The sequence below is a fragment of the Salmo trutta genome, chromosome 9 (assembly GCF_901001165.1).
Source record: "Salmo trutta chromosome 9, fSalTru1.1, whole genome shotgun sequence".
Classification (NCBI taxonomy): domain Eukaryota; kingdom Metazoa; phylum Chordata; class Actinopteri; order Salmoniformes; family Salmonidae; genus Salmo; species Salmo trutta.
In genome coordinates, this window is record NC_042965.1 from 4097898 (window position 1) to 4124305 (window position 26408).

The following is a 26408-nucleotide window of genomic DNA, read 5'->3' on the forward strand; positions in this document are numbered from 1 at the left end:
CAGTCCGTAGATGGAAAGTAAGATTAAAATATATACGAAATATATATGAAGAAAACAATATATACATGGGACAGGACAAGACAAAAACACACGTTCGACTGCTACGCCATCTTGGATTAAAGATGGTTATTGTCCTTGATTATCTTTTTTGCCTTCCTGTGACATTGGGTGTTGTAGGTGCTCTGGAGGGCAGGTAATTTGCACCCGATGATGCATTGTGCAGCTGCACTACCCTCTGGAGAGCCCTGCAGTTGTGGGCAGTGCAGTTGCCGTACCAGGCGGTGATACAGCCCGACAGGATGCTCTCAATTGTGCACCTGTAAAAGTTAGTGAGGGTTTTCAGTGACAAGCCACATTTCGGCGACTTTGTTAACTAGGGATTGAACATTAGCAAGTAATATACTCGGAAGTGGTGGGTGGTGTGCGAGCATCCGAAGCCTCACTAGAAGACCGATACGGCACCCTCTCCTCCTCCTCCGACGTTGTTTTGGGTTGGCCTCTGGAATCAGTTCAAATGCCCTCCGCTTTGGGAAAGTCGTCTTCCTGGTCATAGTGCTGGTTCTGCTGGTAAGTTGACGTCTCTCTGATATCCAATAGTTCTTCTCGGATGAATGTAATAACACTTAAGGTTTTCTGGGCTAAATGTAAGAAATAATACATTAAAACAAATAAATACTGCAGGTTTTATTTACTGATAGCCAGGGGCACACTCCAACACTCAGACATCATTTACAAATTAAGCATTTGTGTTTAGTGAGTCCGCCAGATCAGAGGCAGTAGGGATGACCAGGGTTGTTCTCTTGATAAGTGTGTGAATTGGACCATTTTCCTGTCCTGCTAAGGATTAAACATGTAACTAGTACTGTTGAGTGTCAGGAAAAATGTATGGAGTAAAAAGTACATTATTTTCTTTCGGAATGTAGTGAAGTAAAAGTAAAAAAATACAGTTACCACAAAAAACTACTTAAGCATTTTTACTTAAGTACTTTACACCACTGCCACTATCCAGTACGAGGTTGGATAAGAATGCAGAATTACTCAATAAATATATTCTTATAAAAACCAAGTATTCAGTCCAAAGAGTGAGACAAGTCATAAAGGTCATGCATGATTCAGTCAGTAAAGCCATCAATTGTTTGACTTGTCCACAAACACCAACTGCCACCTACATTTACGAGAGAGAGAGAGAGACAGAGAGACAGAGAGAGAGAGAGAGAGAGAGAGAGAGAGAGAGAGAGAGAGAGAGAGAGAGAGAGCGAGAGACAGCGAGAGAGCGAGAGAGCGAGAGAGAGCGAGCGAGAGAGAGCGAGAGAGAGCGAGAGAGAGCGAGAGAGAGCGAGAGAGAGCGAGAGAGAGCGAGAGGGAGAGAGGGAGAGAGAGAGAGAGACAGAGAGAGAGCGAGAGAGAGATACTTTGCACTAGTTGCTTTTCAAAATAGACAATTTCACATCACTGTATTTTCTATTTTCTGGTGACTTGTGGAGTAAAGTATTATGAGATTACAATGGCATTATGCAATTCATTATTTTCATGAAGAAATTCTACTGCGTGATTAGTCAATTTGTACAGCAAAATAAGCTAATCGCACAAACCAAACCCCCTCCCAAACAAAAATGTCTCCGTCTCCACTATGCTGTGCCGTATTCTGCTGCCTTGCCTTCTGAAGGAGCACTTGTTCCAGTGTGACAGACCCAGTAAGGCTGGGGCAGGAGACAGGCTGGGGCAGGAGACAGGCTGGGGCAGGAGACAGGCTGGGGCAGGAGACAGGCTGGGGCAGGAGACAGGCTGGGGCAGGAGACAGGCTGGGGCAGGAATGCTTAGCAGGGGTTTAAGCTGTTGGGTTACATCTGTGTCAGATGCCTGATGATGTGTGAGCCCGCGGGGTGGGCCGGTCCGGGGCAGGACAGGTCTCCCTCTCTGTCTCTGTGGCGACGCCTAATGCTAGCTCGTCCAGCCCAGACAGCAGGAACCGGCTTGACACGTGACCAGCCGCGACGCCTCGCGGTCAAAGGTCGGTGCAGATTTCAGCAAATCTGGGCAGGCACGGCATCAGCTTAAACTCAGGGGGAGAGATTGGCCTCTAACCTTAACCCGATAAGATCCTTGAAGTCCTTACCCTGACCTAGACTTGACTCTTTCATCTGCGATGTTAGCTATACTAATTACTGGCTGATAGCGACCTGGTGCCAAAAGCAATTCACTTCCACCTCTCCCGATGAGCTACAACAGTTGTTGCCAACCTCGCTTAGAGCTCAAGACGTGTTTTAAACAAACTCTGCCATGCACCTGGCTCATGCTTTAACTATCAGTAATTGACTTGGTGTGTCGTGTTTTGCTATTTTAATTTTATTTATTTATTTCTATGTAACCTTTATTTAACTAGGCGAGTCAGTTAAGAACAAATTCTTATTTACAATTACGTTCTACCCCGGACGACGCTGGGCCAATTGTGCGCCACCCTATTGGACTCCCAATCACGGTCGGTTGTGATTCAGCCTGGAATCGAACCAGGGTCTGTAGTGACGCCTCTAGCACTGAGCAGTGCCTTAGACCGCTGAGCCACATGCCCTATCTGGCATGTTAGGGGAGGTGCCGAGTGTGGCGTATGCTACGTTTAAAAGCACAGCTAAAGCCAAATAAAGGAAGATTAAAATGGCTCCACGGATTCGGAATTATGGTTCCCAAGATTCCTCCCCTTTCCCGGGCACAACTGAGACAAATGGTCTCCATAGCAGCCGGGGTCCTGTTAATATCGGGGAGGGGGGGGGGCTAGGCCTACGGTCAGGTGACTGAGGGGAAGGTTGCCATCCGAGTCAGAAGACTGCAGCCCAAATCTTCCCTCCCCTCCCTCTACTGTAAATCTCTGGTACCTGATACACACGTCCACTACTTGGCCTAAGGCCCTCGCCCCTGGCCTGGTCACACACATCTCATAAGGGAAGAGAGAGACAGCTCTGCTTGTGTGTGTGTGTGTGTGAGAGTGAGTGTGTGTGGACAGCCGCCCATGCGTGTTGATTAGATAGGAGGTGAGCCCATGGCAGGACAGGCGTGGTTTTCCGCTGGCTCAGTAGTTAGTAATGAGGGGGGCAGTCAGTGGGTCACTCAGATCAGACCAGTGGGAGTGGAGCATTCCTCACAACTGGGACAGACAGGCACACCAGGACTCTCACTTCTCAACACAACTCACTATGACAGGTGACACAGAGAAGGCCCCTGGGAGAAACAAGGGCACACCTTGGAGAGATAGAAGGGGGAAAAGAGATTTCCCACATACCTTCCTTCTGCTTCTAGGAAGTACTATGCAGATCCCATGGCCATTAGGACTTAGATTAAAAGTTTTAAGTTTCAACGTTTATTCGCCACGTGCACAGGATACAAACAGTACAGTGAAATTCTTAACTTGATAGATCTTTCCCAACAACGTAGTTATAGTAATATTAATAATAATATCGATAATAATAGAAAATAGAATAAAACCCACAAGAAGTAAGATAAAGTTTGAAGAAACCCGAAAACGCAAGTATATACAGGTCAGTGCCAGTACCTTATTCAATGTGCAGGAGTACTGGGTTTATACGTAAAACATGGCTGGTGGTAGGATATACAGTTGAAGTCGGAAGTTTACATACACCTTAGCCTAATACATTTAAACTCAGTTTTTCACAATTCCTGACATTTAATCCTAGTAAAAATTCCCTGTCTTAGGTCAGTTAGGATCACCACTTTATTTTAAGAATGTGAAATGTCAGAATAATAGTGGAGAGAATGATTTATTTCAGCTTTTATTTCTTTCATCACATTCCCAGTGGGTCAGAAGTTAACATACACTCAATTAGTATTTGGTAGCATTGCCTTTAAATTGTTTAACTTGGGTCAAACGTTTCGGGTAGCCTTCCACAAGCTTCCCACAATTAATTTTGGCGTATTCCTCCTGACAGAGTTGGTGTAACTGAGTCAGGTTTGTAGGCCTCCTTGCTCAAACACACTTTTTCAGTTCTGCCCACACATTTTCTATAGGATTAAGGTCAGGGCTTTTTGATGGCCAATCCAATACCTTGACTTTGTTGTCCTTAAGCCATTTTGCCACAACTTTGGAAGTATGCGTGGGGTCATTGTCCATTTGGAAGACCCATTTGCGACCAAGCTTTAACTTCCTGACTGATGTCTTGAGATGTTGCTTCAATATATCCACATAATATTCCTCCCTCATGATGCCATCTATTTTGTGAAGTGCACCAGTCCCTCCTGCAGCAAAGCAACCCACAACAAGATGCTGCCACCCCCGTGCTTCACGGTTTGGATGGCGTTCTTCAGCTTGCAAGCCTCCCCCTTTTTCATCCATACATAACGATGGTCATTATGGCCAAACAGTTCTATTTTTGTTTCATCAGACCAGAGGACATTTCTCCAAAAAGTACAATCTTTGTCCCCATGTGCAGTTGCAAACCGTAGTCTGGCTTTTTTATGGAGGTTTTGGAGCAGTGGCTTCTTCCTTGAAGAGCAGCCTTTCAGGTTATGTCGATATAGGACTCGTTTTACTGTGGATATAGATACTTTTGTACCCGTTTCCTCCAGCATCTTCACAAGATCCTTTGCTGTTGTTCTGGGATTGATTTGCACTTTTCGCACCAAAGTACTTTCATCTCTAGGAGACAGAACACGTCTCCTTCCTGAGCGGAATGACGGCTGTGTGGTCCCATGGTGTTCATACTTGCGTACTATTGTTTGTACAGATGAACGTGGTACCTTCAGGTGTTTGGAAATTGCTCCCAAGGATGAACCAGACTTGTGGAGGTCTACAATTGTTTTCTGAGGTCTTGGCTGATTTCTTTTGATTTTCCCATGATGTCAAGCAAAGAGGCACTGAGTTTGAAGGTAGGCCTTGAAATACATCCACAGGTACACCTCCAATTGACTCAAATTATGTCAATTAGCCTATCAGAAGCTTCTAAAGCCATGACATTAGTTTCTGGAATTTTCCAAGCTGTTTAAAGGCACAGTCAACTTAGTGTATGTAAACTTCTGACCCACTGGAATTGTCATACAGTGAATTATAAGTGAAATAATCTGTCTGTAAACAATTGTTGGAAAAATTATTTGTGTCATGCACAAAATAGATTGCCAAAACTATAGTTTGTTAACAAGACATTTGTGGAGTGGTTGAAAAACGAGTTTTAATGACTCCAACCTAAGTGTATGTAAACTTCCGACTTCAACTGTACTGAAAAGTGACTGGTATCAGCAATATATAAATACTTATGGTAATATACTAATGGTAATATACACCGAGTATACAAAACATTATTTTCATGACATAGAATGAACAGGTAAATCCAGGTGAAAGCTATGATCCCTTATTAATGTCACTTGTTAGATCCACTTCAATCAGTGTAGATGAAGGGGAGGAGACAGGTTAAAGAAGAACTCTTAAGACTTCAGACAATTGAGACATGGATTGTGTATGTGTGCCATTCAGAGGGTGAATGGGCAACACACAGAATGTAAGTACTTTAGAGCGGGGTATGGTAGTAGGTGCCAGGTGCACCGTTTTGTGTCAAGAACAGCAACGCTGCTGGGTTTTTCACTCTCAACAGTTTCCCATGTGTATCAAGAATGGTCCACCAGCAAACTTGACAACTGTGGGAAGCAATGAAGTCAACATGGGCCAACATCCCTGTAGAATGCTTGACACCTTGTAGAGTCCATGCTCCGACGAAGTGAGGCTGTTCTGAGGGCAGAAGAGGGTGCAAGTCAATATTAGGAAGGTGTTCTTAATGTTTTGTGCACTCATTGTATACTGAACAAAAATTTAAACGCAAATGCAAGAATTTCAAAGATTTTACTGATTTACAGATCATAGAAGGAAATCAGTCAATTTAAATAAATTCATTTTTGATATGACATGACTGGTCAGGGGCACAGTCATGGGTGGGCCTGGAAGGGCATAGGCCCACCCACTGGGGAGCAAGGCCCAGCCAATCAGAAATACGTTTCTCCCCACAAAAGTGTTTTATTACAGACAGAAATACTCCTCAGAATCCCCCCCTCCTCCTCAGACAACAATCCCGCAGGTGTGGAAGTCCTGGGCTGGCGTGGTTACACATGGTCTGCGGTTGTGAGGCTAGTTGGACTACTGCCAAATTCTCTAAAACTACATTGAAGGTGGCTTATGTTAGAGAAATTAACATTAAATACTCTGGCAAGAGCTCTGGTGGACATTCCTGCAGTCAGCATGCCAATTGCACCCTACTTCAAAACTTGAGACATCTGTGGTATTGTGTTGAGTGACAAAACTGCACATTTCAGAGTTCTTCTATTGTCCCCAGCACAAGGTGCACCTCTGTATTGATCATGCTGTTTAATCAGCTCCTTGATATGCCACACCTGTCAAGTGGATGGATTATCTTGGAAAACGAGATTTTATTTTATTTCACCTTTATTTAAACAGGTAGGCAAGTTGAGAACAAGTTCTCATTTACAATTGCGACCTGGCCAAGATAGAGCAAAGCAGTTCGACACATATAACAACACAGAGTTACACATGGAGTAAAACAAAAATACAGTCAATAATACAGTAGAAAAATAAGTCTATATACAATGTGAGCAAATGAGGTGAGATAAGGGAGGTAAAGGCAATAAATAGGCCATGGTGGCGAAGTAAATACAATATAGTAATTAAAACACTGGAATGGTAGATTTAACAGTAGATGAGTGTGCAAAGTACAAATACTGGGGTGCAAAGGAGCAAAATAAATAAACACAGTAGGGGAAGAGGTAGTTGTTTGGGCTATTTATAGATGGGATATGTACAGGCGCAGTGATCTGTGAGCTGCTCTGACAGCTGGTGCTTAAAGCTAGTGAGGGAGATAAGTGTTTCCAGTTTTAGAGATATATGCTCACTAACAGGGAGGTAAGCAAATTTGTGCACAAAACTTGAGCAAAATAAGCTTTTATTTTGTTGTATATACACAACTATACACACAGTTAAATGAAAGTTTTGCCTGTTAAATAGCCTGTCGTTGAATCTTCCTACTAGAGGTGGTTCAGCCTTGTTACATAGCTAATCTGTATGTCGTGGTTTCAACCAGCATCAGAAGAGAGTAGACTGGGAAGTGGAATAGCAATCAACTTACCTAACATGATTACGACTAGGCTGCTTTGCTCATTAACTTTTTTTAAATTCTTCAAACAGATCCATAATAGTAATTTGGGGGGGGGGGGGGGGGGGGGGGGGGGGGGGGGGGTGCAGTGCAAGTCAATATTAGGACGGTGTTAATAATGTTTTGTATGCTCAGTGTATACATGTAAACAAGAGTCATAGTGACCAGTAGCAGGATACATAGATAGATACTAATGGTAATGGCAATCAATAATCAATGACCAGCAGCGTAATGATAGTCATGAATCTAATCAATAATCATTTAGCAGCAGCATAGGTGTGAGGGAGTGTGCACGTCTGGGTGTGTTGCGTCAGTAACAAGTGTGAGAGTAAGAGTGACAGTAATAAGCCTAAAGCTACTTTATTAAATCATTAGTTAAAAATAAACAAGCATGCAGATCCATGACATTGGGGTAAATGGTATTAATGATGACCTGGGGTTGAGGGTCCAGGACCTTTGTGTTAATGGTATTAATGATGACCTGGGGTTGAGGGTCCAGGACCTTTGTGTTAATGGTATTAATGATGACCTGGGGTTGAGGGTCCAGGACCTTTGTGTTAATGGTATTAATGATGACCTGGGGTTGAGGGTCCAGGACCTTTGTGTTAATGTTATTAATGATGACCTGGGGTTGAGGGTCCAGGACCTTTGTGTTAATGGTATTAATGATGACCTGGGGTTGAGGGTCCAGGACCTTTGTGTTAATGGTATTAATGATGATCTGGGGTTGAGGGTCCAGGACATTGGTGTTAATGTTATTAATGATGACCTGGGGTTGAGTGTCCAGGACCTTTTTGTTAATGGTATTAATGATGATCTAGGGTTGAGGGTCCAGGACATTGGTGTTAATGTTATTAATGATGACCTGGGGTTGAGGGTCCAGGACCTTTGTGTTAATGGTATTAATGATGATCTAGGGTTGAGAGTCCAGGACATTGGTGTTAATGATGACCTGGGGTTGAGGGTCCAGGACCTTTGTGTTAATGGTATTAATGATGACCTGGGGTTGAGGGTCCAGGACATTGGTGTTAATGTTATTAATGATGACCTGGGGTTGAGGGTCCAGGACATTGGTGTTAATGGTATTAATGATGACCTGGGGTTGAGTGTCCAGGACCTTTGTGTTAATGGTATTAATGATGACCTGGGGTTGAGAGTCCAGGACATTGGTGTTAATGATGACCTGGGGTTGAGGGTCCAGGACCTTTGTGTTAATGGTATTAATGATGACCTGGGGTTGAGGGTCCAGGACATTGGTGTTAATGGTATTAATGATGACCTGGGGTTGAGGGTACAGGACCTTTGTGTTAATGGTATTAATGATGATCGAGGGTTGAGGGTCCAGGACATTGGTGTTAATGGTGTTAATTACGATCTGGGGTGAGGGTCCAGGATATTGGTGTTAATGATGATCTGGGGGTGAGGGTCCAGGACATTGGTGTTAATGATTTTAATGAAGATCTGCAGTGATGTTCCAGGACATTGGTGTTAATGGTGTTAATTACGATCAGGGGTGAGTGTCCAGGATATTGGTGTTAATGATGATCTATGGGTAAGGGTCCAGGACATCGGTTTTAATAAAGATCTGGGGTGAGAGTCCAGGACATTGGTGTTAATTACGATCTAGGGGTGAGGGTCCAGGACATTGGTGTTAATGACGGTCTGTGGGTGGGTGATGGGGGGGAGGGGTACCTGGTGTGGTACCTGTCCTGATTCCTCAGTATGTGGGGTAATACCAGGGATGCCCATGTGGAGGCCAGATGACTGCCGAGGGCCGTGCAGAGAGAGCGAGGGAAGAGAGTGGTGGAGGAGAGGAAGAGAGGGAGCAGATTAGAAGTAATAGCATCACAGAGAGATCAGTGCAGCCTCTCTCATTACTCCCAGGCACAATGAGCACAGCACTCTCAAAGCAGTTTAGAATTACACCTTTCCAGGCCACAAACAAGCCCTGCGCTTATTACCCAGGCTACTCTTTGGTGCTTTAGCTGGAGGAAATCCTCCTCTAATTGCGATATTTCCCTAATACTCGAGCACGCTGGTATAACGGGCTGTTTGCCCCCCCCCCCTTCCTGGAGATGCGTCTTAATAACATTTATATCTGTCACAGAAGTGTACGCTGGATGGTCCAAGGTCACCGCTGCACACTCACACAACTCTGCCGCACAAATCTCTGTCAACGTTGTTTACATATTTATAGAAATAAGGAAGAAAAATTCAGACAAAAATATTGTAATTTGAGGCTGATTACGACTCAAGGACCTTCAAGGAGGCTTTTTTCCCCTAATCATCTCTCTGCAATTATGTACATTCCTAATATATTCTCAGAGCTTGTTGTGTTTGTTCTCTTTTTATTTCCTCACAATCACATTAAATGTGCATTTCATTATAACCTAATTGTAGAAAAAGAAAACAAAGGAGAACGGGGGAAGAATGCCACAACATATCAAAATATGTGTTTTAACTAAACAGGAAAAGGTAAACGCTATCAGCAAAAATAACATAACGCAAACAAAACGCTGACACAACACAGTCTTTAATGCATTGATTAGTGATCTCTGGGTGTTTTGTACTGGTGCGTCTCTGCTCTGCTTTCACTGTAATTATCCAGCCTCCAGCAGACAGTCTTTCTAGTCTAGCCAGGCCTCTGTGCAAACAGCCTCTCCTCTCATCTCCCCCAGCCTTATCAAACCCTGTCACACTAAAGGGGCCCATTAGCAGCTAAACCTAATGAATTGGCTTCGTGAACAAACGTATAACCTGCGCGTCATGAAACAAAATGACAGAGAAGGGGAACAAGGCAACGAAAGAAAAAAGGAATTGAGGATAATATAAACAAACCAAGGTGTTTCTCCTGTGAAAGAGAGGCCTGTGGAGAGGGAGTCCGTGGGGACAGTGCTGCTGTTTACCATGGCAGAGACCCTGACAGGAAAGGGAAAGAGATGCTAAACGTGTGTTCTGATGGAATGATAAAACCATCAGACCCCCCCCCCCCACACAAAGAACCAGTCACTCACAGAGAATGGGGCTAACCAAGGCTAAACAGGGCTAACGATAGCTAACCGGACTATATCCAACAACACCCAACACAGGGGCAGATATCTTGCTAGAAACCCCCGTCACAGAAGACAATTAATGGGTGAAGCCCTCACAGCCCCCTAGTTCATCCTCCTCCCCCATTTACAGTGACGTGAGGAGACCCTGACGCTACCGGTAAAGGGACGGCATCAATGTCTGAAGGCATTAGCGGGAGCTGATCACATGGTTGGTCGGGTAAACAATCGGCTTGCCCGCCTTCCACAGATTAACCCTCTGCCGGCCAACACACGTGCACACACACCGCTCACGCGTTCGTCTATTAACCCCCTTTAACGTGAGGCGGACTGAGGACCTCATGGGACCTCATGACCACGCATCTTCCCTCCCGCTGTCTAAGCTCACACCCATTCACTTGTTGTGAGTGACCAGCAGCGTATCTCGACTAGCGTAGATGTGGAGTCGTCCGTTTCAATCGGCACATCAACGACTACACCACGGCCACCAAACGAAGAGACAAGGTGGTTAAGACAGATTAGATAACACCATAACGCAACATTCCATCGACCCCCCCCCCCTAATCACACGCGCAATTCAAGTTGTGCGACACCTCTAGGTTAAAGGCGTGAGGCTAAAGCCCATCTACTCTACGGGATGTGCTACAGGCCAATAAGATCCATGTCGCAGGGCACTAATCTCCTCTTGGCCTGTAAGCGCCTAGACTAGGCGCTGACGTGAGATGTATGCACGCATGACTAAGTAGCTTTGGATAAGAGCGCCTGCTGAATGGCATATGCCGTTATACAATTACAGATGAGAGAGAAGGACATCCACATGGTGAGTTAAGAGGCTTGACCTGGCAGCCCACTATAGGCAGAGGGAATCTGGCCATGGTGCATACTGTACGTGTGCTCTGCTCACCCTTCTGACCTGCATGGTGGGCTCAACTAGGGGGGAGACCTAGAGTTCAACCAGGGGACAACTTACACCCGGACACATGCCTTACTGAATACCGTGCTGTTTTCACACAGTGAAATACCCTTGGAGAACATTCGAGAAGACAGCGGGAAGAAACACATCCACACCGACAACACCTATAGCTTTGGCAAGACGAAAGCAGCGTAGACTCCGTGTAAGAGAGTGGATTGCATTCTGCTCGCCTGTAGCAAAGCCCCCACGTCCAAATGCCCGTAAATAAAGCAGCAGGAGGTATGGAGGGGAAATGACCAACAAATAAAAAGGAGGGGGTTGCCTTGGAGATTGAAGCACTGCGATTGGCTGAGGGACTGGGTAGCAGAAGGACAAATGGACAAACCTCAGAAGCTAATAACAGCGAGTGCGGCACAGCCCTCATGGGCAAATCTGGCACTAAGATGATAATGAGATTATAAAATCCACTATATTGCAGCAAATTGTATAAGTGTTTCATTGAACCTTGTTGAACCTTCATTTATGCACAGCCGGGCTCTTTTCCTTTTTCTCCCCTTTCCTTGAGACGACGGGCGGAGTGTGTGAGGAGGGAAGCGGCGGAAAAGAACGAAAGCGCTCCTGGGTACAGTTTACCTAGTGCAAGGGTGAAACAGGGAGCCAATACCATACACTGGGCTTCTGTAGCATGTTACGTCTGCTTAGCATTCATATGAAGCCATCATTACTCCGTTACTGCTTCCGCCAGCTCTAAATATCTCATCACTACCCAGTCCATGCACACACAGGCTACACTCACACATGCATAAATATCATAGAAATAGACCAACAATGTCAGATCTATGCAGGACTATGATCAACCTCTAATGACCGCATATGAAACGGATGTGATAGGAGATCGCATCTTGGGAGAACTTGGTTTGTGTCTGCTATCACCTAGTTATCTTTCAAGATCTTTATTCAGTAAATGACAAAAGTATGGATGTCAAATGTAATATGTTTTCGACAAAACGACTATTTGTATGTCTGTCCAACCTGGTTAGAATATCTAGAGATAAAAAAAGGTTTCAAAAGGCTTCATACATGGATTCACCCAATACTCACCATACTTCCTAACCAGTATTCACACTAACATAATAACAATAATACTATTTTATGCATGCCATGTTGTATATGCCATGGGTGTCCCCTGTGGGCATCAAAGCCACAAAACCCCTGGCATTGCAAGCGTCATGCTCTACCAACTGAGCCGCACAGGACCGCAATACACCCAAAAAGGTGAGTAAGAGCGGAACGCAGGTAGAGCTGACGGGTAACGCTAACACACATATTGCGTAAAAGTTGCATTTAAATGCATCACCCTCCAACATTCACAAACCAATAGATAGATGAGCTCTTGCTACTCTTGGAGAGAAAAAAAAAAAAAAAACTTTACCTGACCTTCTGTGTTGCTTAGCAACCAGTTGCCATAACACTTCTAATAAATAAAAAAAAATGCCGGAGCGAGATACAGGCAGGGGATGTTATAAGAGAAAGGGCTCGGAGATAAGATGAGAGCAACAGGAACACAAAAGACGACATAAAGGCTGGGTGAGGCGGTTTTCAACGCGACACCTGGGGGGGGGGCTGCAGCGTTTTCACTCTTTTACCAAGTCAGCCTGACCAGCTTATTATCAATTCGACAGAGCCACGAGAGACCACTACTGGGACCAGTAGACTAGACTGGTCTCCTCAAGTATTCCACCCAATACTCCCAGCCATGCTACTCTCAACGGAATCACACAGTTGAGCTGTCATTCTCTGCCATGCTATACACACTTAGAACCACATACTGTGCATACAGTCGATATAGACATACATTCAACCTATTGATTTTGGGATGCAACAATGAGCTTGGAATGTTACCATTAAACTACTATTGATGCTGTATTCCTCTCACTGAGGAAACCGACAGACCTCTCCAAGGCCATGGTAGAATCATGTCTATCGACTGGTAGCACTTGGTGTCCAACATGTTCTACCTCTGATCTGACTTCAGACACACGTCAGAGAACACCAAGATCAAATTCGACAGGCACACACAGTCCTTTCAAAGTGATCAAAGTGACCCGGTCTTTGGTAGAAGGCAACCTCCCGTCTATCGTCCCTGCTCCGTTGGCAGAGAAGCCAGTCTCGTCTTTTGAGGTAGAGAAACAGGGCAGGAGAGAGAGATGAGGAATGGGGGTGTCTACCAGAGCGTGGCCACTGACCTGACATTTCAAAACCATCACAAGCAATTGTCTACCAGACAGGTGTGGAGGGTATGACAGTGCTCTTAATCTGTCTGCCATAGGTCCCTCCTAAAGAATTAGCTTCCTCTCAATGTTCCCTTCGGTATCAAGGGTGTTCTTTTTTTGATATTGTCACCCTAACTTTACGTTCAGGGGCCTACAACCCTGTGTCAGCCTATTCATTCAGGGTCAAAGGAGTTAATATGCAATTGAACCGCAAAATGCTGCGGAATCGCAAGACCTTTGAGTTGTGTAGTTTTCATTTTCTGGCGGTATGGAAATGTAGGTTTTTCTATTTCTCTCTGCGTCATGCCACGATGACGCTTTAACCTGCACCCCCTCTCAATGTCTCCAAAACAGGCGTCAAAAGAATCCATACAGTACAAAAAGGATTGAATACCGCATTGTTGGGAAGGGCTTGCAAGTTAAGCACTTCACTGTACTTGTGCATGTGACAAATGAAACTTGAAAAAAGGGAAACAAAGACAATGACTAAGTAAGATCTCCTGTACAGCTCCAACTGTCTTACCGAAGCTCTTCCCCTCCACCTCCTCCACACCAGCCTCTCTATTTTTCACTCGGCGCCATAAATATGACCCCGTAAGAGGCACAACAAGCTCAGAGACAGAGCAAAAGGGGGGAAGGAATAGAACTATTTTCCTCTCTCTCCAGCGCTCTGATCCTGTCTGCATGGTGTACTTGGGGTTCATTACATAAGGCTGCCAAGTGGGTCAGGGCCCGCCAGTCTGCACCGGAGCACACAGATCAAACACGTTAAGGCCCCATCTCCATTTTAAAGAGGAATAACAAATGAAGGCCATGTCTTCTGATCCTCAGCGAGAGAGAGCAAGAGAGAGAGCGAGAGAGAGAGAGCGCGAGAGAGAGCGAGCGAGAGCGAGAGCGAGCGAGAGCGAGCGAGAGAGAGCGAGGAGAGAGAGAGCGCGAGAGAGAGCGAGCGAGAGCGAGAGCGAGAGAGAGAGAGAGAGGGCCGCAGGTAGCCTTGCGGTTAAGAGCGTTGGACCAGTAACCGAAAGGTCGCTGGTTTGAATCCCCGAGCCGACTAGGCGGAAAAAATATGCCGATGTGCCCTTGAGCAAGGCACTTAACGCGAATTGCTCCTGTAAGTCGCTCTGGATAGGAGCGTCTGCTAAATGACAATGAGAGAAATGGAGAGAGCAAAGGAGCAAAGGAACCCCCCCCCCAAAAAAAATTACAAGTGTCTACATGAAACTATATGAAACTTTAATTCCCTCCACCAGGGGAGCAAGTGGGAGGGTGGAGTATTTGAGCCTAGACATGAGAGTAAGAAAAATTCAATACATGACACAAGCAGCACAATGATTTGTGTCAATATGTGTAGTGGTGGCGTGTGTTAGTACAGAGGAAGAGGAACATGAAAGGCTGTGCAGAATGTGGAGAGATAAAAGGCTGGTTAGGCCTGGGAGGAGATGCTGATTACAGCAGCCAGCGTCTCCCCTGAACATAGACATAGCATCTCATTCATGCCTAAGAATCCCTTATATACTCAGCTTCCAGCTACTGCACTATATTTTTCAATCTATTGTAATAATCCACCAATAGACAGTATCTACCATTCCACAAATAAAAAGTAGATTCCTCAAACACCATAATATTCCTCCGACACAGTCACCTCTGTCTGTAGTCGTATCTAAAAAACCATCAATTTTTATGCTGGTCTCAGAGAGGAGGACACTGCCAGGTCAGCGTTTTCCACAAGCGTGTCAGTTGAAAGAGCTTGGCACCTGTAAAATCCAGACGATAGCCAGCCCCGGCGATGAGCCCCGTGACGGGATCAGGATCAGGGTTAGAGTTCACCTCTGGTTCACCAACGTTTACCCTAGCTATTTCCTGCGACGCTAGCGCTAGGCTACGCTAACGTCCGCAAAGACAAACGAGCTAGAAAGACGCCCTTCCTCTCTCCATTTGATCTTTCGATGAGCCAGCAGACATTCCTCCCTCCCTAACAAAAAAAAAAGAAAGTCAAGCTGAGAAAACAGAGGAGGTGAGGCGGGCTGCGTTTCCTCTGACAGTTTTAACTCAGCAGACAAACATCCATCAGACGGACGGACGTGGACCTGTAGGTGGAGTGTAGAGGTGGTGACAAGAAGAGGTGTTTCACGATCAACAGTACATGCCGGACCAGGGCGAGGGTTTACACTGCAGTTCAACCTAACCAGCACGCAACACGGCCACCGCAACACACACACAGCTGACTCACAATGCACGTCGTCCGTTTCTTTACACAGACTGGCTTTTAGGAAAGCTTGAGTTCAGGTAAAACGGACCAGACTTCGCTCTCATTTCCCTATTTTACACTCTTGGTTCTAGCAATCAATGCACACATTCTCGCTACTTCATTGAAAAACAAAACATCAAATAAAAAAAGAAAACTGCTTTTAAAAAGAAAGATATACAACTCCTTCAGTACGTCACAAAGGAGGATCTTCTTCTTGATGAACACAATGAGGGTTAATTACGGGCCTGTGTTCAGAACCTTGTAACGGACCAGGACACGTAATTAAAGTTCAGGTACACATTAACGTACTTTTGTTAGCCATTAATCAGTGTTTACGCTGGGCCTTTGTAATTCATAATCAGGTTCAACAATGAGTAATCGCTAAGGAGTAGGTACATAATAGAGAGGAGGGAGAGCACACTGATCGTTTCCACTCTCCCAACCTCTGTAGGAGAGAGAGGGAGGTAGAATGGATAGTAGGCCTGTAGGGTGATTCCACGCCAGCAGGAGAGGAAAAATATTTTTGGTATCTCAAATTTTTCTGGCAATTCTCACATAGGAATTCCATTGGGGGGAAGCGTGTTGTTTTTTTATAATTGTATCTCAAACCGTTTTTGAGAAAATCATGATGAAAGTGGCCATTTGAGACCTAGTATAGTACGCAAGTATAAACACCATGGGACCACGCAGCCATCATACCGCTCAGGAAGGAGATGCGTTCTTTCTCCTAGAGATGAACGTACTTTGGTGTGAAAAGTGCAAATCAATCCCAGAACAACAGCAAAGGATCTTGTGAAGATGCTGGAGGAAACAGGTACAAAAGTATCTATATCCACAGTAAAACGAGTCCAATATCGACATAACCTGACAGGCCACTCTGCAAGGAAGAAGCCACTGCTCCAAAACTGCCATAAAAAAAGCCAGACTACGGTTTGCAACTGCACATGGAGACAAAGATCGTACTTTTTGGAGAAATGTCCTCTGGTCTGATGAAACAAAAATAGAACTGTTTGGCCATAATGACCATCGTTATGCTTGGAGGAAAAAGGGGGAGGCTTGCAAGCCGAAGAACACCATCCCAACCGTGAAGCAAGGGGGTGGCAGCATCATGTTGTGGGGGTGCTTTGCTGCAGGAGGGACTGGTGCACTTCACAAAATAGATGGTATCATGAGGATGGAAAATTATGTGGATATATTGAAACAACATCTCAAGACATCAGTCAGGAAGTTAAAGCTTGGTTGCAAATGGGTCTTCCAAATGGACAATGACCACAAGCATAATTCCAAAGTTGTGGCAAAATGGCTTAAGGACAACAAAGTCAAGGTATTAGAGTGGCCATCACAAAGCCCTGACCTTAATCCTATAGAAAATGTGTGGGCAGAACTGAAAAAGCGTGTGTGAGCAAGGAGGCCTATAAACCTGACTCAGTTACACCAGCTCTGTCAGGAGGAATGGGCCAAAATTCACCCAAGTTATTGTGGGAAGCTTGTGGAAGGCTACCCGAAACATTTGACCCAAGTTAAACAATTTAAAGGCAGTGCTACCAAATACTAATTGAGTGTATGTAAACTTCTGACCCACTGGGAATGTGATGAAAGAAATAAAAGCTGAAATAAATAAATCTCTCTACTATTATTCTGACAGTGCACATTCTTAAAATAAAGTGGTGATCCTAACTAATTTTTACTAGGATTAAAATGTCAGGAATTGTGAAAAACTGAGTTTAAATGTATTAGGCTAAGGTGTATGTAAACTTCCGACTTTAATTGTATATATGCCGACTGTAAGACCCTATGATCCATGAATCGTACACGATACAGACATCTTGGTGTCATTATAGTCCTTACAGTGTGCTCGAACATATGTAGTATGTCTAGATTCTGAAATACAAATTCATTTGTTCAACATGGATCATAAGGTCAAAAAAGCTCTTCAAACAAGTTTGTATGTGAGAATTACCAGTACTATCTGAGATACCAACAATATTTAACTCTCCCACTGGCGTGGAATTGCCCTATAGCAGACCTGGTGGAATTGGTCGGACTGCTGTGTTTACAATTCTATCGACCCACTCACACAGGCAGAACCAGACGTACACTCCCCTATCTAAACAGTGAGAAAGTTAGAGGCATAAACTTTTTACTACTTTAATACACGAGTGAATTTGTCCAAATACTTATGACACCTCCAAATGGGGGGGACGAGCTACACAAAGTGCTTTCATCTCTAAATGGTTCATGTATGTATGAATGTACTATCTCAAATCCAAAACGCAGGAGTATATAAAAGTTTTAGCTTCACTGTCCAAATAAATACGCAGGGGAGTGTATGGCCAGGCAGCAGCTACACACATTTCTCCTAGAGCCACACAAGTCACCTTGCGGTGCGAAGAGGGGATTCACATTGTCACTGTTGTGTGCCTCTAAGCCTGACTCTCGAGTGGGCCTGCCCATCCCTGCCATTCTTTCTCTCTCTCCTGGCTATCTGCACTGTGACTGCAGCCCAGCCTTGGTGTGTCAGACCCTGGGAAGGCCCCAGCCCCCCCCCCCCCAACCCCGGCCATCCTCCAAATCCTGTCCCCCCCCAGCACAGCACACAGGGAGGCTTTCCAGCAGGAGATTTGTTCCACTTTATCTGCATATTTAGGCAGTGTTCAGCGTGCTCCTAACTGATAAAATTCTGCCAATCTCTCAGGCCGCTGCCAGCGCCGGAGCAGTGACCTTCTAGGGGAAGATTCCTTTGAAAGAGGGAATGAAAATGAAAAAGAGAGGGGTGGGAGAAAAGCTAGCCAGGCGAGCAGGGAAGCGGTCCAGGTTTTATCACGTTAAAAACAATAAACAGAGATGTTAGCGGACACCCCCCATCCCCCCCACGCCACAAAACTACCCCTCCATCCCTCCCTCCAGCCCATAAGTGGGGCATTGCCATGCTGGTACCAGTGTTGTTTTCACAGATGATTAGCAGCAATAGCCAGACAGGCCTGTCTCCACGTCACCATGTCCATCTGCCAAACACCAACCAGCATGGATAACCCCTACGCTATAACCACTACCGCACAGGGAGAGAGGGAGTGAGATAGCTGGTCGGAGGGAGGGAGGGAGGGAAAGAATGGGAAACTCGTCCTTCAGTGCCGCCACTGACTCCATCCTCACTGCCGACTGCCACTCAAACCCCACATCTGACGGACAGCCAATGGCATGCTTTGGTTTGCCTTCAGACGTCTGAGTGTCTGTCTGATCAGGCGCCATTTTCCATAGCCGTCCAGTAGCCTAAAGCTCGCCTGACTTCAGACTAGTGCAGTTAGCTCTTGGTGTGGTGGGAGTGTGTGCGTCTCCGACGTACAAGGACAGACACGGATGGGAGGGAGGGAGGGAGGGACGGAGGGATGAATTGAGAAGCGTTCTCCGCAGAAATTCTGGGTCACGGTACTTTTGACATCCTTCCCTCAACCTTTGCCACCTCTGGCCGCTCTCTCGTGAGTGGCGGCGCAGTGGCGGTGCCGCCAAGGACACAAAGACAACCAAATCAACCTTTGACATGAGACCAGAGTCCAGACTCCAAAGACTTGCTGAGCTGGACACGACTTATCGTCCACTTTCTCTCACTATCGCCGATGTAAAAGTCATTAAGACCAAGGGTCAATCAAATGTGCCTGGGATAAGACGAGCCTGATAACTGCCCCATAAAGCAGCAGAACCTGACGGTGTAACGTTTATGCAGTAGCATAGGCACGTTCAGGGTTTGTGACTTACCAAAGAGGAAAACACTTTTGAACAGTGCCTATTTAAGTCCTCTGAGTAAGTAACAGTGGCTTTGTAGGAGTACATAGCATTATAAATGTATATAGCCGGTGGTAACTCGTGGGATAGACACCGGATGGAATGCAGTTTGAACCAAATGAGCGTTCAGGATTAGACCCACCCGTGGTATAAATGAGTATAAACAACCTGATCGACATTTAGACTGTTAATATATGACATGGTAACTTAGCTAGTGATGCGTGGTGTAACATAGAGCAGACATTTCTTGGAGACGAGTCACCAGTTTATTCACAGGCCACCCACTGTCCTCTCAACAGCGTGTAACCGTGATGTTTTGACCCCGGCAGATCAGATAACGACGGGAGGCATGGCTCCATGGAAAAACCATGTATGTCGACCTATACATTGATCATGACGCCATCAGACAAGCGAGGAGAGGGTAGTCACAATAAGCCCACATGACCACCGTCAGGGTAGTCGTCGAGTGACGTGAATGTACATGCACACTCACTCACTCAAACGTTCCATTTAAAGTAAGGGCAGTTGTCGAGGCCCCATCAGCATGGTCCATCTTTATCATCGTGTTTCGGGATTACGGATTACAGGCCTAATCCTGAATTAAGGGCAAATTCTCTGGCTGTGACATCATCACTACAAACCATCCACAGAGAGGCCAGAGAGAAATGGAGCAAAACACCACATGAAAAGATTAAAGCGAGAGAGAGAAAATGAGAGCGAGAGAGAGATGAAAGGTGGAAGGAGTGTTGAATCCACAGTCACACACGCTACCTGCAGAGACGCGAGGACAGTCTGATAGCATGGGCTCCACCGGTGTGTCCAGGGGCTCGGGGCTTGACACCCAGTTACGGCAATGCTGTGGGGGAAGGGGGGGAGACAGGAACAAGCAATTAAACGCCCTGTGACACATTGCTCAGACAGATTTGACATTGTTTGTGGTGGTGTGGTGGGGGGGGGGGGGGGGGGGGGTGGGGGGGGTAACGCGACACACCAGGGGGGTGTCTACGCAGCCTGGTGACCCATAACCCCTCAAGCCCACCCACAACCCCCCCTCCCCCCTCCCCTCAGCCGCCAGTCCACAGTCTTACACTTAAAGTCTTACCCTGTCTTGACCTTTCCTCAGGTGAAATGCTGCTTTTTACAGTACAGTACATATCAAGCCTACACCACAATGTGCTTGACATACCACTTCAAAAAAAGTGTGTGTGTGGTGCGTGCGTGCATGTGTGTTTGATGAATCCGTGTGTGGCTTTTGTCCGGTCTGTTGACGGTGCAGTGTGGTATGTAGGGTTTGATGGGACGCTGTCGTGGGCTTGGAGGAGGGAGGCAGAGAGGGGGGGATGAAGAGCAGGAATGCATGGAGAAGACGTTCCTGAGATAAGATAAAAGTTAAACAGAAGAAACAGAAATGTAAAAGAGATTAGGCTGTGTGCAGCTGGCCTCTTTCTGAATCACTGCTTATCTACACTTGTTTACTTTCGCCCCAACCCTCCTGACAGCCGTTACAGTGCTATGTGTGAGGGAGTGTGTGTTTGTGTGTTTGGTGGGGTGGGTGGGTGGGGGTCTCTCCTACAGAGCTCTGCAGCTCGCCCCCACCCCATCCTTGAATCCCGTCTATGGCCACCCCTACCCTCCTCACCCAACCCCAGCGACCCCCCTCTCCCAAGGCCCTGCTTCTGCCTGACAGAGGGACTGGCTGGGAGGCCAGCACCCCCACACATCCCTACCCTGTCTGGAGACATGATAGAACCCCGGGTCACATCACACCTCCGCTGGCCTGTCACAAGCCACCCCCCACCCAGGGGTCACCCACCTGCGTCATCTGGACACTCCCGGGGGTGTAAGAGCGAGAAAGAGAGCGAGAGAGAGAGAGACAGTGAGTGTGTGTGTGTGTGTGAGAGACAGAGCGAGAAAGAAAGAGACCGTGTGTGCATGCGTACTTCTGCAAGATTGAGACGAATGTGGTGAAGAGGCCCCCCCACTCGGTCGGCCCTTCGTTTTCTCTCTGTTGTCTTCGACACATCCGGGGCAGGCCCCTTTCAGATTGATATACTACCGTACGCATCTTCCGCAGCTGCAGCCTACAACACTCTATTTTCGGCTTCTTCTCTATGACAACAACTTTAGGGGAGGATTCACACACACACACACACACACACATACACACACACACACACGATGATCTCATTTGTGGTGCTGTGAGGTATGGAGGTAAAATCATGTGTGAGAGAGTTATTTTGAACAACTCAATGTAAATTCAATGGAGGGTCTGTCAGTTCGAGGAACTTCCGTAACGCACAAGTAGTCCGAATCAATCCACCTTATTCATGTCTGCGGGAGAATTATTAACAAATACACAAATGCACCTGATGAGGAAGTATGGAGAGAAAAGGATGTAGCTATAAGTGTCAGCACACATCCACGTTCCAACCTATCAAACAAACCCAACTAAACAAGGGAATGTTAGCAAATCCTCCATGTCACAGCATTGGAGTTCTTCTCCTTCCCCTCGTTTCCCCTTCATCCTGTCAATCGAGTGTGCTAGGAGTGAGCAGTGTGGGGAAGATAGAAGGGCTGTGTGTGTGTGTGTGCCATCTTGGAAAACAGGCGTGCATTGTTGTATTTTTAGATGCCGAGCTTTGCCCTAGTTGTGCTCTTTGGAGGGAGTGCAGGCAGGCAGGCAGGCAAGGCAGGCAGGCAAGGCAGGCAGGCAAGGCAGGCAGGCAAGGCAGGCAGGCAAGGCAGGCAGGCAAGGCAGGCAAGGCAGGCAAGGCAGGCAGGCAGGCAAGGCAGGCAGGCAGGCAGGCAGGCAGGCAGGCAGGCAGGCAGGCAGGGCAGGCAGGCAGGCAGGCAGGCAGGCAGGCAGGCAGGCAGGCAGGCAGGCAGGCAGGCAGGCAGGCAGGCAGGGCTCCTTGACTGGTACATCAAGTGTCTCATTGTATCTCCCTAATTCATTCCGTCTGGAAGAAGAAGACGTCAGCTGTGCTGCGCTGTGAGCGAGGGGAGCCATTTCAAAGACAGCCCTCCCGCTCCCCGCCAATGGAGGAGCAGGGGCCGGCGTTTCAATAGGTTTGCCAAGGCAAACCCCAGCGTTGAGGGAGCAGCGAGAGCAACTGTCAGAGAAAGGCTAACCCGCTGCATGGGATTAGAGGATGGGAAGTTGACAAAAGGAAGGCACATCGGAATCTCTCTCAGACGTGATTATTCTCATTGCTTCAAGCCGGGGCGGCGATCAATGGCACCGCTGAACTGAGTGAGACGCCACGAACATAAACAGGTCACCCTGGTGTGCGTGTGTGTGTGTGTGTGTGTGTGTATGTTTGTGCCCCGCTCCAGGTAGGGTTTGAAAGGGGGAATACGTGTCAAATGAAAGACGATACGAGCCAGAGTCAACATCCAGAGCAAGCAGCATGTAATACAGTCAGTGACAGATGGAACCAGGCAGGGATACAACAACACTGATTTACATCCTGTAAGTTAATGTGTGAGAGAAACGTGCTCGCCTTTCTCTCTGTGTGGCTGTACTGTGTGTGTTCGCATTTTAAAAAGGAACGGAACAGGGAAGGCGCGCGCGCACGCCGCAGCGTTTTACAAATGAACTCATTCAGTCCCGTCTTCATTATTCATCTGAAACATCTGGATCCCGAGTCCCACAATCCCTTTGGGGCCGTGCGGCGGAAGCCGGTGGCGGCTGGGGCTTAGCGGGATGCTAACAGCGCTCGTAATGGTGCACTATAATGCTTTGAGGGAGTAAACGGCAGACAGGTGTCCCGGCGAAAATAGATCCTACCTGTGCGACACTCCTCAGCCTCCCCATCAGGCCTATAATAAGCCACCTGCTCTGTGTGTGTGTGTGTGTGTGTGTCTACCTAACGCTGCTGCTCCAGCATCTAAGACATGGCTAACAGTGCTGAGGCCAGTAGCCTACAATACGGCTGGAGGAAGAGCTGACAATATCAAAGCCTGTAGGTTCCCCGCCCACCTTAACGCACGCGCAAACACACACACGACTGATCCTGGATCGACATGACCACGCGTTGTCCGCCACGTCCACTCTACCACCTTCCCCTCCCAACTCCGTAGCCCGTCACGCAGACGGACACTTCAAAACGTCTCAGGCCCCCCCAATCGCCCCTACTCTGACATCACTTTAGTGCCTGTGACCCTCCCTTTCTCTTTTGCTCTTCCTCCCTCCCTGTGGGCCAGCTCCCACTACTGTGTGTGTAATCTCAGTGGATTACGACAGTTTATTCATGGCTGTGCTGTGCTGTGCTGTGCGTGCGTGGCCACCACAGTGACAGGAGTCACCTTGGGCTGTGACAGGCTGCCAGGGGGACACCATCCACCTCTCTCTCTGTCCTGTTCTCTCTGTTCCTCATCTATCTCTGTCCAGCGCTACATCTCCCTACCTCTACCTGCATTCCCTCCGTTTCTCATTCCCTTCCCAACTGTCCTTCCTAGAAGGATGTCCTCTTGTTTTTCTCTATTTGAGCTTTCCCTCCCTCCCTCCCTCCCTCCCTCCCTCCCTCCCTCCCTCCCTGCCCCCTTTTCTCTCTGCCTCTGTGGGCACACTATAATTGAAGGCTTCTATCGAGCGCTCTCTCTACCTCTCTCTGCTGTGTGACGTCATCTGCCCGTCGTCTGACCCATTAGCTCTATGTCGCCTGTCCCAGCGCGCGCTGATCTCTAAATCCCTCTCTCTGCTCCTCTCTTCCCTCCCCTCATCCCTAACCCCATGACCCCCAGGGGGAGGGAATTACCACTGTCCGACAGGAGCGGAGCGCCACGCCGCCAGGGGTGCTGCTCTAACACACACACACACACACACACACACACACACACACACACACACACACACACACACACACACACTTACTTGCTGGGAGGGCAGCCCAGACTGCGCTACACCGGGGGGAGCTGCCACTGAACCTGAATAATGCTCCAGATATAAATATAGAGGACGTGTGTGTGTGTGTGTGTCTGTGTGTGTGTGTGTGTGTGTCTGTGTGTGTGTGCGAGAGCGAGAGCGAGAGATAGAGATATGTTTGGGATCTTGCTGTATTGTAAGGTCACCTGATTGAAGTATAGCCACCACAGAGGCCCTGCAGGGTGTGTGTGTGTGTGTGTGTGTGTGTGTGTGTGTGTGTGTGCGCACGCGATCATGCCGAGTCGAACACCAGGAGAGAGAGGAGAAAAACACGGAGGAGTGGCACTTCCAACAGAAACACAAAGAGACTGTGGCCTGGCTCTCAGTGACTGACTACTGTAGATGGAAGGGCCACAGCCTCTACTTTAATTACTAGGAGCAATTACACTTAGGACTGAATCAAAACCCCACACTGACCTTTGTTGTTAAACCAGCAGCTTCCCAGACACCACTCAGGCAGCATGCGGTCTGTCAGAGAGCGGCCATGTGTGCGCGCGTCTCAGCCTCCAAGCCCAACTGATTCAGTAGTTACATGCTAGTCCACCTGCCCTTTCTAAGCGGAAGCCCTTTGTTTAAGCAGGCCCACGTGTTTCCCTGCCAGAGTTCTGGAAGGAGCGGTAAGGGTTAACGAAAAGCGAGTGAATTCTCTCCTCTCTCTCTCCTACATGGGGGCTAGAGCTAGAAAGTTGAGAGATTTATTGTTCTGGGTAATCATCACAAATAGAAACCACTTAAAGGTCCAATTATGCGCCGTCTCTGCCATTCCTCCAAATTAATCAGAAAGAGGAAATCTAGCAAGAAGGCCAACTCAACCTTGAAGACCGAAACTTCCGACCAACACTCAACTAAGGGACACATACGCACCAAAACACACACACACACACACACACACACACACACACACACACACACACACACACACACACACACACACACAGAGAAAAAAAGACAGGAAGAAAGACAGAATATTAAGAAGAAGAAAAAAGAGGATTCAGAAAAAGGTAACATATGCGATGAACTGGCCAGTGTGATGGTGAGGTGTGTATGTGTATGTGTGTGTGTGTGCGCGTAAGTGCGTGCGCGGGGGTGTGACATTTGCATCTTTGGCTCCCCTGTAGTTCTGGAGGTGGCTGTGTCTCTCATCTGTATGTGCATACTGAGTGAGCCCAGGTGCTGTCTACGGCGCAGAGGTCACGCCAGAAAGGGCGAGAGCGAAAATGAAGCGACCCACGCAAACACAGACACAGACAGACTGGAGAAGGCCAACCGTCTGGCTTATTCATTGACATCCGTCCTGCACAAAGAAGAAAGACCAGGAGGGTGGGGGTGGGGGCTGGAGAGATTCAGGGAAAACAAGCAAACTATTGGCTTGTAGCTGGACATGTGACGTGACAGTAGCCTGTGCTCTGGTCTGCTCTCTCCTAGCAAATCATTATTATGTATTTGGTTGTAGGAAATAGGGAATCTAAGAATAATGGAAGCCTTGAGGCTACACATTGCCTCTTGTTTCCACTGTGGTCCAGCCACTGAAAGTGAGGGCATTAGGTAGATTTCCCATTGGTGTGTGTGTGTGTGTGTGTGTGTGTGTGTGTGTGTGTGTGTGTCATCTCACCTGCTGCAGCCACTCCTGGATGCTCTTGCTGGCGTCCTGGTGCCAGATGTTGTGGATTGAGTCGGTCATCGCCACGGCACACACCCTGTTCTTCACCTGAGCCTCTCTCTGAATCAACTGAGAGGGAGAGAGAGAGAGGGAAGGAGAAGGAAAGAGAGAGAGAGAGACAATGAGAGAAGGAATGAGAGAGAGAGAGAGAGAGAGAGACAATGAGAGAAGGAATGAGAGAGAGAGAGAGAGGAATGAGAGAGAGAGAGAAGGAATGAGAGAGAGAGAGAAGGAATGAGAGAGAGAGAGAGAGATTAACACTTCAGAGAAGCAAGCTTCAAGCACCTTGGTGCTGCCCACCCTGTCGATGTACCCGGCAGTGTTGGAACAGCTGTGTATCAATAGTAACAGTATCAATGACTCTTTGGCTGAGTTTAGTTTTGTGAGGATGGAG

The 26408-nt window shown here is 47.1% G+C and overlaps 2 protein-coding genes across 6 annotated transcripts in view; both read right to left on the reverse strand.

Annotated features, from left to right (window-relative positions):
• Window positions 1-26408, reverse strand: part of arb2a (ARB2 cotranscriptional regulator A) — a 198225-nt gene that overhangs the window by 45421 nt on the left and 126396 nt on the right. For 2 of the 5 annotated variants that reach the window (XM_029762146.1, XM_029762147.1), the window contains exons 9-11: window positions 25967-26083; window positions 20199-20283; window positions 8853-8924 (exon numbers count right to left, since the gene is read on the reverse strand). In XM_029762146.1, the coding sequence (XP_029618006.1) occupies window positions 8878-8924; window positions 20199-20283; window positions 25967-26083 (249 nt within the window). In that variant the 3' untranslated portion in view covers window positions 8853-8877. Of the gene's footprint in view, window positions 1-8852; window positions 8925-20198; window positions 20284-20504; window positions 20800-25966; window positions 26084-26408 lie in introns of those variants that run through there. The other 3 variants (XM_029762143.1, XM_029762144.1, XM_029762145.1) reach the window with 2 other exon arrangements.
• Window positions 7492-8832, reverse strand: LOC115199749 (uncharacterized). The gene is made up of 2 exons (XM_029762149.1): window positions 8344-8832; window positions 7492-8304 (listed from the first exon to the last, which is right to left on the reverse strand). Exons 1-2 carry the CDS (start codon window positions 8508-8510, stop codon window positions 7536-7538), a joined length of 936 nt encoding a protein of 311 aa, XP_029618009.1. The 5' UTR covers window positions 8511-8832; the 3' UTR covers window positions 7492-7535.